Consider the following 17,124-nt stretch of genomic DNA (forward strand, 5'->3'; position numbering starts at 1 on the left):
TTCTTTCTTGTCTTTCAGTCAATCAACCTTTAAAAAAAAATGTATTTCATTATTTGTTATATTTTTAAACCAAACTTCAAACTGTCTTGGACTACAGTTTCCAAAGTAATCCGAATCAACAGATAGGCTAGTGGTGGTTTGATTTGGGCTGGTTGGTTTTGATATCGATCGGAGACTAGTGCTGCTGTGTGTTTTGCATGGGATTGTTTCGAGGGTAATTGAGTGTCAGTGTCTGTCTGTCTGTGTCGTCTCAGTGGCGCCAAGTGTCTTTTTGGATTGCTAATTTCTCTAACCGCCTATTAACCACCCATAACATCCGTTTGCACAGGCAGCAGCAATCTATTCTGAACACAAATATAAACACATCATGCAACAATTTCAATGATTTTACTGAGTTACTGTTCAAATAAGGAAATCAGTCAATTGAAATAAATAAATTAGGCTCTAATCTATGTATTTCATGACTAGGCAGAGGCACAGCCATTGTTGGTCCTGGGAAGGCATAGGCCCACCCACTGGGGAGCCAGGCCAAGCCAATCAGATTGATTTTTTTACCCACAAAAGGGCTTTATTACAGACAGAAATACTCCTCAGTTTCATCATTTGTCCGGGTGGCTGGTCTCAGACGATCCCGCAGGTGAAGAAGTCGGATGTGGAGGTCCTGGGCTGGTGTGGTTACACGTGGTCTGCGGTTGTAAAGCCGGCTGGATGTACTGCCAAATGTTGGAGGTGGCTTATGGTAGAGAAATTAACATTACATTTTCTGGCAACAGCTCTGGTGGAAATTCCTGCAGTCAGCATGCCAATTGCACACTCCCTCAAAATCTGTGGTCTTTAATTGTTCACAACACATGGTGCACCTGTGTAATGATCATGCTCTTTAATCAGCTTCTTGATATGCCACACCTGTCATGTGGATGGATTATCTTGGCAATAGAGAAATGCTCACTAACAGGGATGTAATCAAATTTGTGCACAACATTTGAGAGAAATAACTTATTATTCTTGTGCTTATGGAAATTTTCCAGGATGTTTTATTTCAGCTCATGCAACATGGGACCAACACTTTACATATTGCGTTTTTATTTTTGTTCAGTAACAGATCTCTCTAGGCTGGCATAGGCTGGGGAACCTGCTCATGGTGGCGTCGGCCTAATGAGGCAATTTGGATAGGCTACATGCAGACAGGCAGGTAAATATGAGCTCATAGCCTAACTTCTAAATAGACTAGACTATGTTTTCATTATTAGGCTATTCAGGTAGAATATAAACTAAGGCATGTATAGGCCTATTTTATGCTGCTTTTTATTAAAACAATGTAGCCAACACTCACGGCTACATTGATTGACCCAAACTGTAACACTGTTACATTGCATTGACTAGTCAGTATAAGAGAGTGCATGGCACTTACAGTAGGAGGAATGTTAAATTGTGTGAATGCAATGGAAATCAATGGAAATCTAAAGTTTATAAGGTATGCAAATTTGGCTAGGGATGACCCAATGAGCACTCAGGGGGCGGACTTAGGTTACGTATCGAAGTCTGGCTCAGATATTTCTTCAACTCAGGAGCCTCTACCCGAAGTCGACTAGTGAAGTGTTGATGCGAGAGCGAGCAACCGTTTATTCACATTTCGTTAGTTTCGGATTATAAATGTTATGCACAACTATCATCGCGGATGTGTGTGAAGTCGGAGTGGACAAGTAGTCACAAGATTGATCACTTTTTCTACTCATGGAATGTCTTTTTTTCCCTTATTTTCAGCAGCTATAAGCATTCCGTTTTTTCCTGCAGGGTTATTCAAGTAAGGTAAACAAGTCGGATTTTAGGGCTATTTCTCATGTAACCTAGTTTTCTCGATGCAGGGACAAGACATTCGTTTTTTTGTTGTTATTTTCTTACGTCTTCCAAAGGATTGTGATTGTGGCAACATTTGTTCGCAGTCCAACGCTATCTTCTGTAGCGTTCATGTAACCTTGTCTTCGAGCTCAGCCCTACGGGTTTTGCTATTGGAATAAAGGGACTAAAAAGTTACTTGTCATAAATGGATCGCCATTCCAGTTTCATTTGCATTTGGCTACAACTGGAACTGTGTGCCATGGCTGTTCTTCTTACTAAAGGTAAACCTTGATCCCTAAAAACGTGCTTTTATGTTAGCTTTTATGTTTCTAAATGTCTCTCTATCAACAATACGTTTTATAATTCTACCAGATATTCCAACACGAGAGGTGTCTTAATTGTTATAACTAAGAAAACGCAACTTTCTATACAGTAGGTGTTCTGTGTGTGTCCCATGAGTTCATATAGCAAGGCCTTTCCATTATGGTAAAATTGGCACTAAACAGACTGAATGACTCAAATGGTTATCATAATTCTCGCGTTTGGGCACACACACTATTTGATACGTGTGATATCATGTAGTCTATAGGCTATAGCGGTTAATGTAAAGAAATAAACTCAATCAACTCCAAATAACTTAAAATCAAAGCTCAGAAGCTAGGCCTAGGCTACTATAGTATACTGGTGATTGTCTGGAATATACAGCATCTGGCATTTATAAGACAGTAATGTGTTAGTTTATTAGAGTGCCATAATGCTTTTGTAATGTGTTGTTTAGGGCCCAATGTAGTGCAGGTCCCTGTCAATGGTCAGCTCATGATGTTTTAATAAAATGACAGCATGTAACTTAGACTCTGAAAGTAGCCTACACACAAACAGCTTGTAACAACATACAAAGGCCCGTATTTACTTGGGTGCATCTCTGTGTTTTTATGTTTGTTGCTGTCTTGTAACACAGTGTTAATAATGATAAGGTTGTTTGGTGGAAGCTTTTGAGATGAGACTCCAGGGGAACACCCAGCCCATCCTGACCACACTAAAGCTTGCGTGCAATCTAAAGGGAGTCTCCTGCACCACTCTCACCCCCCTTTACAAGTTTCCATTTGGGTTTAATTTTTTTTTACTTTGGCAAACAAACCACTAATTATAAGCTACACGGTTCCTGTTTTATAATACGGACTAAAAGGACCATTTTGCACGGAAAGCTCGTAAACTCGGCTTATTTGCTGTAATTTAAACAGAGAAATACTTATCAAAGTATTTCAGGGTTTACCTTGTCATTTTCATGTATTGTGACAATGTTGCCAATGTCACCTCAGTCCTAATTTGGGAGTCTTAAAAAGACAAGTAGTCTGGTTTCTGGGTCTTGAAATAGCGAGGTGACATTATGATTTGATTTTAAAAGCAAAGTAGGTAGACTATAGGCAAGGCTATTGACCTTATTTTATTCTGGGATATTACAGCGCTGTGTGACTAACTCATATAGCCTACGTCCAGCTGACAAGTTTATAACATTTCACTTATTTTACTATGAAACACAAGATTTCTCCCCTGTTAGAATACGCTTGATTTCCCAAACTGCTAACGTTACCCTGTTAGAAAACATAGGCATAGTCTGTGCGTACATTTCAAATCTGTGACTTAAGACGTTATTATTACTAGATAATAATGTGTAGAATGTGTGGTCTGACATGTTGGTGGTGGGTAGGCTATAGCCTAATATTTAGCCTACAAGACTTCATAAACAAAGACTTAAATGCATTTCCTAATTTTTTATTTTAGGAGAAATACGGTGTTACTGTGATGCCCCCCACTGCGTGGCCACAGGCTACATGTGCAAATCGGAACTAAACGCCTGTTTCACCAAGGTGTTGGACCCTATGAACACGAACTCGCCTCTCACGCACGGGTGTCTAGATCCCATAGCAAACGCTGCCGACATGTGCAGCGATAAGAACACAGATGCCCTGAGTGGGGGCTTGTCCACACTAGAATGTTGTCACGACGACATGTGTAACTACAGAGGACTGCACGACCTGGCGCACACCAGAGAATCTACAGGTAAGGAAGGAGAGAGAATGGAAACTTTCAATTGCTCTACTGTGGCTCTGTAAACTGTATGGATACTGAAGTTATTATATTATTTTCTATTCTACTCTTTTGATAAGGTTCATAATGTGTGATAGACAGAGCAACCAAAGTGACGATTTGTAGTGTAGCCTACTGTTTACATGTGTCATAGTCCTATGCTGTAACTCTATCGACAACAGCCGTTCTTAAATGGCCTACTGTAAGGACATGCTGTCCATATACTTTTTTCTTTAACAATTCCGTCTTTAACAAAACTTCTGTTTGACTTTTAATCGGTAGGGGGGGGGGGGTGCCTTGTAGAATAACCCTTCTCAGACTGTATGTAGCGGTGCCTAAATACTAGCTTCATTGAGTTATGGAAAGGTGCATACAGCCTTACAGAGAGGAAGGGAGAGCTCTCAAGTAGGGATTTCTGTTATGACTCAGTCCAAAGGAGTTTAGCTCGTTTAGTAGCTGAATCATTTTTGGGGGGGCTCTTATTTTAGAAAGGCGACTCATTGCATTCACCTTCTGAAAGCAGAAGACACGTTTCCATTGGACACCAGTGTACATTGCACAATAAAATAATCGTATTTTCCCTCCACCTCCAGACCATGGCAGGTACCAGCCTGAGAGCAACAACCCTAACCTGGTCACGCGGGTACAGGAGCTGGCCTCTGCCAAAGAGGTGTGGTTCAGGGCAGCGGTGATTGCGGTGCCCATCGCGGGAGGTCTCATCTTGGTTCTTCTCATCATGCTGGCGTTAAGGATGCTCCGCAGCGAGAACAAGCGGCTGCAGGACCAGAGGCAGCAGATGTTGTCACGGCTCCACTACAGCTTCCATGGCCACCACACTAAGAAGGGCCACGTGGCAAAGCTAGACTTGGAGTGTATGGTGCCCGTGACGGGCCACGAGAACTGCTGCCTCACCTGTGACAAGATGAGACAGGCAGACCTGGGAAGTGACAAGATACTGTCACTGGTACACTGGGGGATGTACAGTGGACACGGGAAGCTGGAGTTCGTATAACTTACTTTTCTAAGATCGTTTGACTTCACTTTATTTCCCACCACACCCTACCCCACCCTCCCCCAAAAAACAGCCAAGACTGCCTCCTCCACTCGTTGGGGTTTCTCTTTTAACTTAAAAAATGAATCCCCTTTTTTGTCCATTGTACTTATCTGTTTTCTTCAATGGAAGAAAAAAGAGGACTGAATTGAACTGAAGCCTTGTGGTTTTTGCTAAAGGAGCACTTTACTTGAAAATGAAAAGCAAACCAATGAGGAGCTGAGTGGGCAGGACTGAGCTGACGGACTGAAAGAGTTCTGTCAAGACCCTGTCTACCTGTGCATCCTGGACTTTACACAGACCGCTGAAGGATTCCAAATCTGTCTTATTTGCACATTTGTAAAAACAAAAAAACTTTGTTTTGCTTAAAAAAAAACTAAATAGGAGAAGAATTTTACACTGACACCAGGGTACAAAAAATTACTTTTTGAAGAGTATAGGTGACTGTAGGTGTGTACACTCCTCTGTATGTTTCTTGATCCAAGCTTATTGTAAAGATTTAAAATATATATATTTTTGTCTGAAAGAAAGACCCTGTTCTGTGTATTCTTCCCTGCTATGTGTGTGCGAGAGAGCGAGAAAGAGAGATGAGACCTGTGGCTCATGTCAGAGAGGGCTTTTTTCTAGCTGTTTCTTTCTGGGGTGTGTGTCTATACAGTAGTATGTGAGAGGATGTGTGGCGAGAGAGGAACATGCTGCCTCGGTGGTGTGTGTTGGACCAGGCAGAGTGTGTGTGTGTGTGTAGGGCTGACTTCATAGTGAGGCCATGTTTCACAGTAGTGCTCCACATGACTCAGTCATTCTTGAACTTCCTCCAAAGGTTAGGATCTCAGCTTCAAACAAATGTTGTTTATTTCATTGCACATGCTGGATTTCTCCTGGAAGTAGTGTGGATATTTATTTTATACTCAGTCTAAGGCCAGTATAAGCCCTCCCCATTCAGCTTCTCTGGATGTGTTTCAGCTGACACACTAACCCTCCTGTATCCAACCTCGTGTTGATGAAGAGGGATTTTTTCCCTGCCAAGCAACTAGGCTAGCGATTATGCCAAATTTACCACTCTTTTTACACCACTTAGAAATAGATCTCAATAGATCTACAGAGTTATGGGTTTAATAATGTGAAGCCTGTATTTTTTTTTTATTGTTGTGTTGAAAACCCCATCACTTCTTTTCCCAGTATGTGTACCTCTCCCATCGATTTGGCCTTCTACTTTATTACATAGTAATACTTCCCTGATGATGTCTGAGAGGGGAGGAAGGGATGAACATGCAGGAGCACATAAACACACACAGTATGCACTCACCCACGCATGCAAGCTCACACACACGCGCACGCACACACACACACACACACACACTCAGGGAGACTAGTAAAGCCTCCTCATGCCACATACAGACCGGGTGCACCGTCACAGTGGCTCTACAATAAAAGTATTCTCCAGGCCCATTAGGATAGGCTACCATTTTGCTGAGAGGCAGGCGGTCATGCTGTTTGTATTGACATGCACATGTAATGAGGTGGTCGACTGGCTTCATTCAAAAGCCCAATTTGTTTTGAAGTGACTTCAAACTCCTCCCTTTCTAACTTGCCAGTGAATTTTTATTGATGTACAGTACCAGTCAAAAGTTGACAAACCTACTCATTCAAAGGTTTTTCTTTATTTTCTACATTGTAGAATATAGTGAAGACATATAAACTATGAAATGGCACATGTAGAATCATGAAGTAACCAAAAAAGGAATAAACAAATCAAAATATATTTTAGTTTCTTCAAAGTAGCCACCCTTTGCCTTGACAGCTTTGCACACTCTTGGCATTCTCTCAACCAGCTTCACCTGGAATGAGTTCACACTTGTTGGCTGCTTTTCCTTCACTCTGGTCCAACTCATGCCATACCATCTCAATTGGGTTGAGGTCAGGTGATTGTGGAGGCTAGGTCATCTGATGCAGCACTCCATCACTCTCCTTCTTGGTCAAATAGCCCTTACACAGCCTTGGTCAAATAGCCCTTACACAGACAATGACCCAACAGGTGTTGGGTCATTGTCCTGTTGAAAAACTAATGATAGTCCCACTAAGCGCAATCCAGACGGGATGGCTATGCTTGTTAAGCGTGCCTTGAATTCTAAATAAATCACTGACAGTGTCACCAGCAAAGCACCCGACACCATCACACCTCCTCCTCCATGCTTCACGGTGGGAACTACACACGTGGAGATCATCTGTTCACCTGCACTGCGTCTCACAAAAACATGGCGGTTGGAACCAAAAATCTAAAATTTGGACAAAGGACAGATTTCCACCGGTCTAATGTCCATTGCTCGTGTTTCTTGGCCCAAGAAAGTATTTTCTTCTTATTGGTATCCTTTAGTAGTGGTTTCTTTGCAGCAATTTGACCATGAAGGCCTGATTCACGCAGTCTCCTCTGAACAGTTGATGTTGAGATGTGTCTGTTTCTTGAACTCTGTGAAGCATTTATTTGGGCTGAAATTTCTGAGTCTGGTAACTAAGGAACCTATCCTCTGCAGCAGCAGTAACTCTGGGTCTTCCTTTCCTGTGGCAGTCCTCATGAGAGCCAGTTTCATCATCGCGCTTGATGGTTTTTGTGACTGCGCTTGAAGAAAACTTCAAAGTTCTTCAAATGTTCCATATTGACTGACCTTCCTGTCTTATGTGAGCTGTTCTTTCCATAATATGGACTTGGTCTTTTACCAAATAGGGCTATTTTCTGTATACCACCCTACGTTGTCACAACACAACTGATTGGCTCAAACGCATTAAGAAGGAAAGAAATTCCCCAAATGAACTTTTAACAAAGGCACACCTGTTTCATTGAAATGCATTCCAGGTGATTACGTCATGAAGCTGGTTGATAGAATGCCAAGAGTTTGCAAAGCTGTCATCAAGGCAAAGGGTGGCAAAGAATGTCCAAACTTTTGACTGGTGCTGTATATTCTGGTTGCATCGGACCCTGGTTAAAAGTTGTGCACTATATAGGGAATAGGGTGCTATTTGGGGGGGACACTCTCTCTCTCACGTAGACTTGTCAAGAATCATAGGCTCCTCTACTCCAGTCTCATGTTTTACCACTAGCAGCTATGAGGGTGAGATATACAGCTTTTATTGGTATGTGACATTTTTCAACCTCATAGTGGGGAAGGTTAACTACCGTGATTTAAATCAGAGGTGTTTTTATTTTTTTCTCCCCACCTCATTGACGATAAACATTCATGCAGTCGGTGCTGGGTGTGTGTGTATGTAAAGGGCTCTCATGGACTATGCTGTGGCCGAGTTAAACAATATACTGTATGAAGTGAAAACACACATGGAACCTGTTAACACCTGCACATGGTAGTGGATGCACACATAATGGTACACAGCTTTTTATAACCTATATTATTCTTGTTTTCTCCTCTTCAGCAGACTGTATAACAGGGATCATCAACTAGATTCAGCCATGGGACGATTTCTTTTCTTGAGTGGATGTTCAGGGTTCCGGAACATAATTACATATCATTTGTAGAGTGCAAATTGACCACAAGAAGCCCAAACATATATACTATTTGACTAAACATAATAATTTAAATCCTTGCTTACATTTGTATACGATCACATACACTACATGGCCAAAAGTATGTGGACACCTGCTCGTCGAACATCTCATTCCAAAAAAATTGGCATTAATATGGAGTTGATCTGACTTTCCTGCTATAACAGCCTCCACTCTTTATTTTAATTTAATCTTTATTTAATTAGGCAAGTCAGTTAAGAACAAATTCTTATTTACAATGGCGTCCTACACCGGCCAAACCCGGACGATGCTGGGCCAATTGTGCGACCGCCCTATGGGACTCCCAATTACGGCCGGTTGTGATACAGCCTGGAATCTAACCAGGGTGTCTGTAGTGACGCCTCTAGCACTGAGATGCCGTGCCTTAGACCGCTACGCCACTTGGGAGCCCAAGATAAGCCTTCTTTTCGGAAGGCTTTCCATTAGATGTTGGAACATTGCTGCAGGGATTAGCTTTCATTCAGCCACGTGCATTAGTGAGGACGGGCACTGATCTTGGGCGTAAGGCCTGGCTCGCAGTCAGCGTTCCAATTAATCCCAAAGGTGTTTGATGGGGTTGAGGTCAGGGCTCTGTGCAGGCCAGTCAAGTTCCTTCCACACCAATCTCGACAAACCATTTCTGTATGGACCTTGCTTTGTGCGCGAGGGAATTGTAATGCTGAAACAGGAAAGGGCCTTCCCCAAACTGTTGCCATAAAGTTGGAAGCACAGAATCATCTAGAATGTCATTCATTGTATGCTGTAGTGTTAAGATTTCCCTTCACTGGAACTAAGGGGCCTAGCCCAAACCATGAAAAACATCCTCCAGACCATTATTCCTCCTGCACAAAACTGTACAGTTGACACTATGCATTGGGGCAGGTAACATTCTCCTGGCATCCGCCAAACCCAGATTCACCCGTCGTACTGCCAGATGGTGAAGCGTTGTTGCTCCTAGACATTTCCACTTCACAATAACAGTACTTACAGTTGACCGGGGCAGCTCTAGCAAGGCAGAAATTTGACAAACTGACTTGTTGGAAAGGTGGCATCCTATGATGGTGCCATGTTGAAAGTCCCTGAGCTCTTCAGTAAGGCCATTCTACTGCCAATGTTTTTCTATGGAGATTGATTGGCTGTGTGCTCGATTTTATACACCTGTCAGCAACAGGTGTGACTGAAATAGCCGATTCCACTAATTTGAAGGGGTGTCCTCATACTTTTGTGTATATAGTGTATATCTCTCTATTATGCATGGGAATACTTTGCAACAGATTTCCAAAATTAATATCACTTGGAGTTGATTTGTTGGTGTTTTTAGTCTTTTATGTACAACAACAAAAAATGTGGTCAGAAAACTGCGGTCCGCCAGTTGGAGAACCCTGCTCTAAAGAGATGTAAGGTTATCCATGTTAACTATTGATCATGAGTAGTTTATTACTCAGGATTTATCCTTAGTGAAGGTTACAGGTTATTATTTGTCTTCTCTCAGCATTGACTATGAAGGTACATTACTCTTAATGCACATACATTTATAACATATTCAAACAAGTCTACACACTATAAACGGTTTCCCAAATGAACTCTTGAACCTTTTACCGTCTCTGAAATAGTTCTTGTCACTCCCCAGGCCTTTCTTGAAAACATACTGTATAAATGTCTCACTGAAGATTATTTACTTGTTATCCATTAAAATAAAAATAGAATAAAATCATACATTCTGAAAAAACATACAATTCATCATTATAGAAAACAACAATTTACAAGTCAAAGAAAGGAGGATGTACATTAGTGTCATTCTGCCCTGTGACGAATGGACATTCTTTAAAATAAGACATGGAATAAATATTTATTCCACACAAAGCAAATTCATTTCCTTTGAATGGATAAAAACATGGGTTGGTCCCTGTCCTAATTTACCCATCTAAATATTTATCCCTGCGTGTTGTTAACATTTAGATATAAATCTGCCTCAAGAGAAAAATTATTTGGTTGGGAATGTTTACGAGATCTGACTGGGACTCTTGAAGCTTAATGTCACCATCTGTAAATACATGTTTTGTTATTTTTGTTAAAGGCATTTCAGTTGCATTTCAACCACGGTTAAATCAGCACAATATCTCTCCAAATGAAAGATCATTAAATAAAAGATGGAGACAGAGAGGATAATGATTAAATTACAAGTTCCAAATAGATATTCCAATGTCTGACTTTGTATATAGGTGTAGCTAACAACCCGTGCTGCTAGTCAAGAGTCCTGCTGGTTCATTTTGTGTCACTGAGGCAAGGCTGAGAGAAGTCGTGCTAGTGAGGAGGAGAAGGAGGTGGAGGAGGAGAGGAGGAGGAGGAAGACAAGAGGAAGGAAGAGGGGTCTGGAAGCGGCCAAGGCAGTCCTCATGAGATGTGTTGAGACTCTGGCTATTAACTTACTGACATTCAGAGATGTAAAGATATAAGGATCCAGACTAGGCCCAGTAGTGACCTGTCCCCACCAGACCTTAACTGAACTGAGATGAACCCAGCCCTGGGCCTCTGGGACTGTGCCCCTCAGACAGACTCTTTTCTCCATTCAGCACTCTGTGGACGTGACACCCTCATCATCCGTGCTACTATAAGGGCACTTATGGGCCCTTCTCTGTCAGTTGGAGATCAGGTCCTAAAGACAGACGGCAGAACAATGTTTAACTCTCCTGAGAGACTGATATTTCTTACCCTCTGAGTCCCACCTCCTACAACCACTCATCTCTCCAGTCATGGATGACAGAGATGGGCTCATATGGCATAACAAGGACGGGCCTTTTTTGTGGTTAAAAACCCTCTTTTGTAGTTACAATGTTATACAAGTCAGATGGGCCTAGTCATAGATGTAGGCATACAGAAGGGACATGTTTATAGTGGGACAGCACAATGTGCACCAGTTTGATTGCTTTTCATCTTGCTAGAGGACCACCTCCCACCTTTATGCCACACCCTGCTGTTAATAAAATCCCCGTTCATCCAAACAGACTTCTGTAGTAGAGGAGAGATTAAGTACATTATCAGGTGCCAACCGTGAGCACATTTAATGAACACAGTGTGACAATGGAGGCAGAACCTGAACAGAACTGTTAAATAAGCCCCCCCCCCGCCCCCACACACACACAAGAAAAAAGAGAGGGAGAAAAGCTAAAAGGTTATGTGCATACTAAGGACTAATAATAATGGCTTTCACAAAGCTTATTGGCAGCTGGCCAGAGCCAGGCTTCTCTCTTGAAGAGTACAGAGCAGGGACGGTGAGCAGCAGCAGCACCTTGAGTTGGCAGCCATAGCCCTTGGGTTGTGTGTGTGTGTGTGTGTGTGTGTGTGTGTGTGTGTGTGTGTGTGTGTGTGTGTGTGTGTGTGTGTGTGTGTGTGTGTGTGTGTGTGTGTGTGTGTGTGTGTGTGTGTGTGTGTGTGTGTGTGTGTGTGTGTGTGTTGGCAGCCATAGCCCCAGGTGAGACACTGCTCTGTGCAGGGAAGTTATACTGTGTGTGCATTGTGAGTCCTACATCCTAGGGATTACCTGATTGAAAGGAGAGATGACTGTGTTTCAGTGCATCTCCCTGACACTATTCCCTACTGTATTGAACATTTAAAAGGATGGCAGGCAGTGATATGCCCACAGGATCTAGCCCCACAGTAACAGGTAAGACTGTGGAACTGCCTCCCAAAGAACACTCTATTCCCTGTATAGTGCACCAGTCAACAAAACAAAAACATAACAATGGCCATGGGGCGGAGAGTGGCGCTGTTTCCCCTACTGCAGATTTCATCTTTAAGACCACGTCAGAGCAGATGCTATCTGGTTCACTAAGTCTCTGGGAGATTTGATAACATGAGCAGCACTGGTGTTTAGAAAGCAAGTATGGTTATTTTTATTTTTCTCTCCGGTGGATGGGTGTGTGCAGCCTGGATCAAAATCAAATTGTTCATTTTCAGTTTGGGTGAGTAGCCATTGTCAAGCGACACCCAAAAACATGCTACGGAAAAATGTGTCCAATGTATTTCACAGTAAGAGGGAGCGTACTAAGTCAACTACAGACAGACAACTGAAAGAAGGAGTCCATAAGTGATAAAACTTAGTGGAGCGATAAAACCGCTCCTGGCAAAATGAATTTATCTATTTGTTTCTGTTTGAGAAATCACTAACTGACACAGCTAGCATATGTTGGAGGACTACACCGCTGCAGGGCAAAGTATGACATTTAGACTGCTATGTTCCAAAACACTGGGGTAAACGCTGGGTAATTATTCTCTCTCTGAGAGCTTTACGACACTTTCTGGGGAATGTTCAAACGGCAGGGTTTGTTTGGGGAAAGTGTCCTATTAACCATTTAAAATAGAGGTTGTTGCGTCCCAAATGGCACCCTATACCCGATATAGAGCACTACATAAAGGATAGTATAAAGGATAGGGTGCCATTTGGGACACAATCAGGGACAGACATGCAAAGACGTTAGGTGTAAATATGTTTTTTTTTTCTACAGTACATACACACATAGAAAGTCATGTTTGGCATATAGGCCTACATGTGATTCTTGTTATACATTTCACAAATATGATATTTATTTGGAGTATAACATTTTTGGTTGAGATTTGTACATACTGTAATGGCAGGAGTCAGCATTCCTGTATGCTGATAGACTACAGTATATAGTAGATCCTCAGAGCTCTACCACCGCTCTCCTCTCCACCTCTTTGATGATAGTTTATAGCCTATAGAACTGAAAACATTACATTTGGACATTTGATATTTAGCAGACACTCTTATCCAAAATGACTTAAAGTCAGTGCATTCAACTGAGGTAGGTAGGACAACCAAATATCACAGGCAAGAAACCTCCTCTCCCTGTCCTCCTCTCCCTGACCTCCTCCCCACCTCTCTCTACCTCTTCCCTCTCTCCACTCCCCCTCTTCCCATCTCCTCTCCACCTCTTTGCAGATACTGTAGAACTTCAGACCTCCCCTCCCCTGTCCATCTCTCTCTAGCGGGAGACAGGCCACGTCTACTTGGGTAATGGCTGGATCCTTAATGCCCAGTGATCCAGCACATGAGGTCATTAACCTGTCCCCTGCCTCCCTGAACCCCCTGTCCCCTAACCAACCCACCCAGACACCTAGAGGTCACCACTCCCTGCTTCCTCTAGCCCCCTCCACTACATCCTCCGTTAAGTGCATATTCACTAGGGCCATTTACCAGTCACAGGCTGCGTCCTAAATGGCACCCCCGCACATTGACATTGACTCTGTGCCGGTGACCCCCTGTGTAGCCCCACTGTTGTTATTTGCTGCTGCTCTTTAATTATTTGTCATTCTTATCTCTTTTGTGGGGGTATTTTCTCAAAACTGCATTGTTGGTTAAGGGCTTGTAAGTAAGCATTTCACTGTGAGGTCTACACCTATTGTATTCGGCACTTGTGACAAATACAATTTGATTTGATTTGATTCCCTATATCCTTCAAACTCAACTCTGGACCTAGAATCCAGTTCCACTGATTTTTTTCATTGTTCCCCTCTAGCCAGGGACTGATTTAAACCTTGGACACCAAGTGTGTGCAATTAATTATCAGGTAGAACAGAAAACCAGCAGGCTCCGGACATCACAGTGTAAGAGATGAATACCCCTGCTCTATAACTAACTCTCGTCAAAATTAGTGCACAACATAGGGAATAGGGTGCCATTTAGGACGAAGCCAAAGTCCCTCTGAGTCCCCATAGCTCAGTCCCGGAGAGTTTAGTTTGTTGTAAGCATGATTCACTGCCCTCCAGACCTCTCAGTCCTAATGTCTGTTTGGAAACTCTAGAGTGCAGGAGTAAACAGTGCTTCACTTTGCCATACCAGACCGGCTGCCTCTCCCTCCCTGGTGTCCCGGTGAAGCCGCCTGCCGCCTGGCTAAAGCCCACGGCTCATAGCCAGGCCCATAGCCAGGTCAGAGTTGACCTGAGTATTGCGGTTATTGGGAAGGGTGTCTGTCTGTTTCCGAGGTGTGGTGTGTTTTTAAAGCAAGGTCAGGTGTGGTGAGCAGGTAGGTCTCAAACTGTGGCGGTCGGTGCCGTTTAAGATGAGGATGGCCTTATGAATGACAGTATGCTGTTGTAAAAATATTTATTTTGAGGCACACTTAACCAGCATGGCTACCACAGCATTCTGCAGCGTTACCCATCCCATCTGGTTTGCGCTTAGTGGGACTATCATTTGTGTCTGTGTAAGGGCTATTTGACCAAGAAGGAAAGTGATGGAGTACTACATCAGATGACTTGGACTCCACAATCACCCGACCTCAACCCAATTGAGATGGTTTGGGATGAGTTGGACTGCAGACTGAAGGAAAAGCAGCCAACAAGTGCTCAGCACATGTGGGAACTCCTTCAAGACTGTTGGAAAAGCATTCCAGGTGAAGCTGGTTGAGAGAATGCCAAGAGTGTGCAAAGCTGTCATCAAGGCATCGGGTGGATACTTTGAAGAATCTAGAATAAAAAAATCTATTTTGATTTGTTTAACACTTTTTTGGTTACTACATGATTCCATATGTGTTATTTCATAGTTTATATGTCTTCACTATTATTCTACAATGTAGAAAATAGTAAAAATAAAGAAAAACCCTGGAATGAGTAGGTGTGTCCAAACTTTTGACTGGTACTGTATGTTGCCTGGTGAAAAAACCTTTCCAAGCCACACCATATCATAACCACTACACACAGTCTATATTGTTGTCACCATATTAGCTAAAGTAATGTCATAGTCAACATAGCTAATATAACTAACGTGTTAGTAAACCCGCTGAAATCAGTAAGTAGTTTAGCAGTTACACCGTCGGACCCCGTGGCAATTAAATTACTCAAATCAAAAGCTTACCTTGACTTGGAAGAGTTCCAGTGTTGTGTTGGATAGCAATAGCCAGCTAGCTAACATAGCATCCCTCAGTTTGAGCCGAGTGTTTGAGTAGGCTAAACTAGCTAGCTACATTTGCTAGCTAATTAAGGGAAAAAATCTCTCTCTCGCTTCTACATTTTTGAAAAAATTAATTTGTTCCAAACTGTTGAACTATTGTCTTTCTCTTTGAGTCAACTACTTACCACGTTTTATGTACTGTAGTGCTAGATCGCTGTGGCTTATGCTTTCAGTACTAGATTAATTCTCTGATCCTTTGATTGGGTGGACAACATGTCATTTCATGCTGCAAGAGCTCTGATAGGTTGGGGGACGTCCTCCGGAAGTTGTCATATTTATTACTGTGTAAGTCTATGGAAGAGGGTTAGAACCATGAGCCTCCTAGGTTTTGTATTGAAGTCAATTTATCCAGAGGAGGATGGAAGCTAGCTGTCCTCCAGCTACGCTATGGTGCTGCCCTACAGAGTGCTGTTGAGGCTACTGTAGAACTTCATTGCAGAACAGTGTTCTATTCAATTATTTGGTGATGTGAAAATATTTAGTATACTTTTATCTAAAGGATAACTTTTTAAATGTTTCAATATTTAAAAAAAAAAATAAGAAATTCACCGAGAAAGATGATCCTCCCCTTCCTCCTCTGAGGAGCCTCCAGTCATCTCACACTACTTATGGTGATTTTCCATCTAAGACTTACCCAGTCCAGGTAGTTACTATTGTGAGTCTGAGGCTCCATATTGAATTCACTACCTCTCAATCGCATAAATCGTCCAAGTTTGGGAAAAAATACCAAATAGTTATCCATGTGGTCTGGTCTGGCTCTGCACTGCTAGGAGGATGTGGCTCTTGAGAAGAAGAGTGAAGTTCACTTCCAAACATAAATATGTTTAAATGTAGGGCAGTCCCCTTGGGTCACTGAGAGCAGGGCAATGGAAAATAAACAGGACAAGAGGCTTCCTCTGCTCTGCGCCTAGTGTTTTAGGTCTGAGTCCCAAACGGCACCTTATTCCCTATATAGTGCACTACTTTTGACCAGTGCACTATGTAGGGAATAGGGTGCCATTTGGGATGTGGATTTTTGTGGAGACGGACAAGGGGGACGAGGGGTGAGGAGGTTCCCCCATCCAGGGTTCTGTAATCCTGTACTCCATTAATTAGAAGTGTAGAGGGAGAGGTGGGGCATGGGGGAACAGGAGCTAGAGCTACAGTAATCGCAGTTTACCAATGTACTGGCCTGGTTTGATGGTCAAATAGTAAAAGAGAGAGAGGGTGGGAGAAGAGGAGGGGGGCGGGTATGTGACATGGAGAAATAGAGAGAGTGAGGGAGAGAGAGTTAATTTCTTCTTCTTTTTGTTTATTCCAGAGAGGACCAGCTAACAACAAACATTCGTACTACTTTAAAGAACATTCCAGTGAGAGTCTCATTAGGTCATTACCTAATGTTTTCATAGGAATGTTCCAGTGATGTGCAAGAACTGTTTCCAAGAGACCATTCCCTTAATGTTAAACAGAACTTACTCAGAGCGTGGTTACCATGTTCTCAGAATATTCAATATTAATGTTCTAGGCATGTTTCATTGGAACGTTGCAAGAGCATTCATGTGTCCAGTTTTCTGAGGGATAAGAGAATACTCCATCAACATCACAACAAACATACACAGAACATGGTTGCCATGGTCTCAGAGT

At 42.6% G+C, this 17,124-nt stretch overlaps 1 protein-coding gene across 1 annotated transcript; it reads left to right on the forward strand.

Moving 5' to 3' along the window:
* The first annotated feature begins 1,538 nt into the window (after nucleotides 1–1,538).
* Nucleotides 1,539–5,508, forward strand: LOC115195897 (BMP and activin membrane-bound inhibitor homolog). Its single transcript, XM_029756241.1, has 3 exons — nucleotides 1,539–2,120; nucleotides 3,622–3,900; nucleotides 4,521–5,508. Exons 1-3 carry the CDS (start codon nucleotides 2,045–2,047, stop codon nucleotides 4,937–4,939), a joined length of 774 nt encoding a protein of 257 aa, XP_029612101.1. The 5' UTR covers nucleotides 1,539–2,044; the 3' UTR covers nucleotides 4,940–5,508.
* Nucleotides 5,509–17,124: the final 11,616 nt, after the last annotated feature.

The sequence above is a fragment of the Salmo trutta genome, chromosome 6, assembly GCF_901001165.1.
Source record: "Salmo trutta chromosome 6, fSalTru1.1, whole genome shotgun sequence".
NCBI lineage: Eukaryota > Metazoa > Chordata > Actinopteri > Salmoniformes > Salmonidae > Salmo > Salmo trutta.

Coding starts and splice junctions, on each gene's coding strand:
- LOC115195897 (XM_029756241.1), top strand. CDS start 2,045: ATGGATCGCCATTCCAGTTTCATTTGCATTTGGCTACAACTGGAACTG. Junction 2,121..3,621: donor GGCTGTTCTTCTTACTAAAG/GTAAACCTTGAT, acceptor TTTTTATTTTAG/GAGAAATACGGTGTTACTGT. Junction 3,901..4,520: donor GCACACCAGAGAATCTACAG/GTAAGGAAGGAG, acceptor CTCCACCTCCAG/ACCATGGCAGGTACCAGCCT.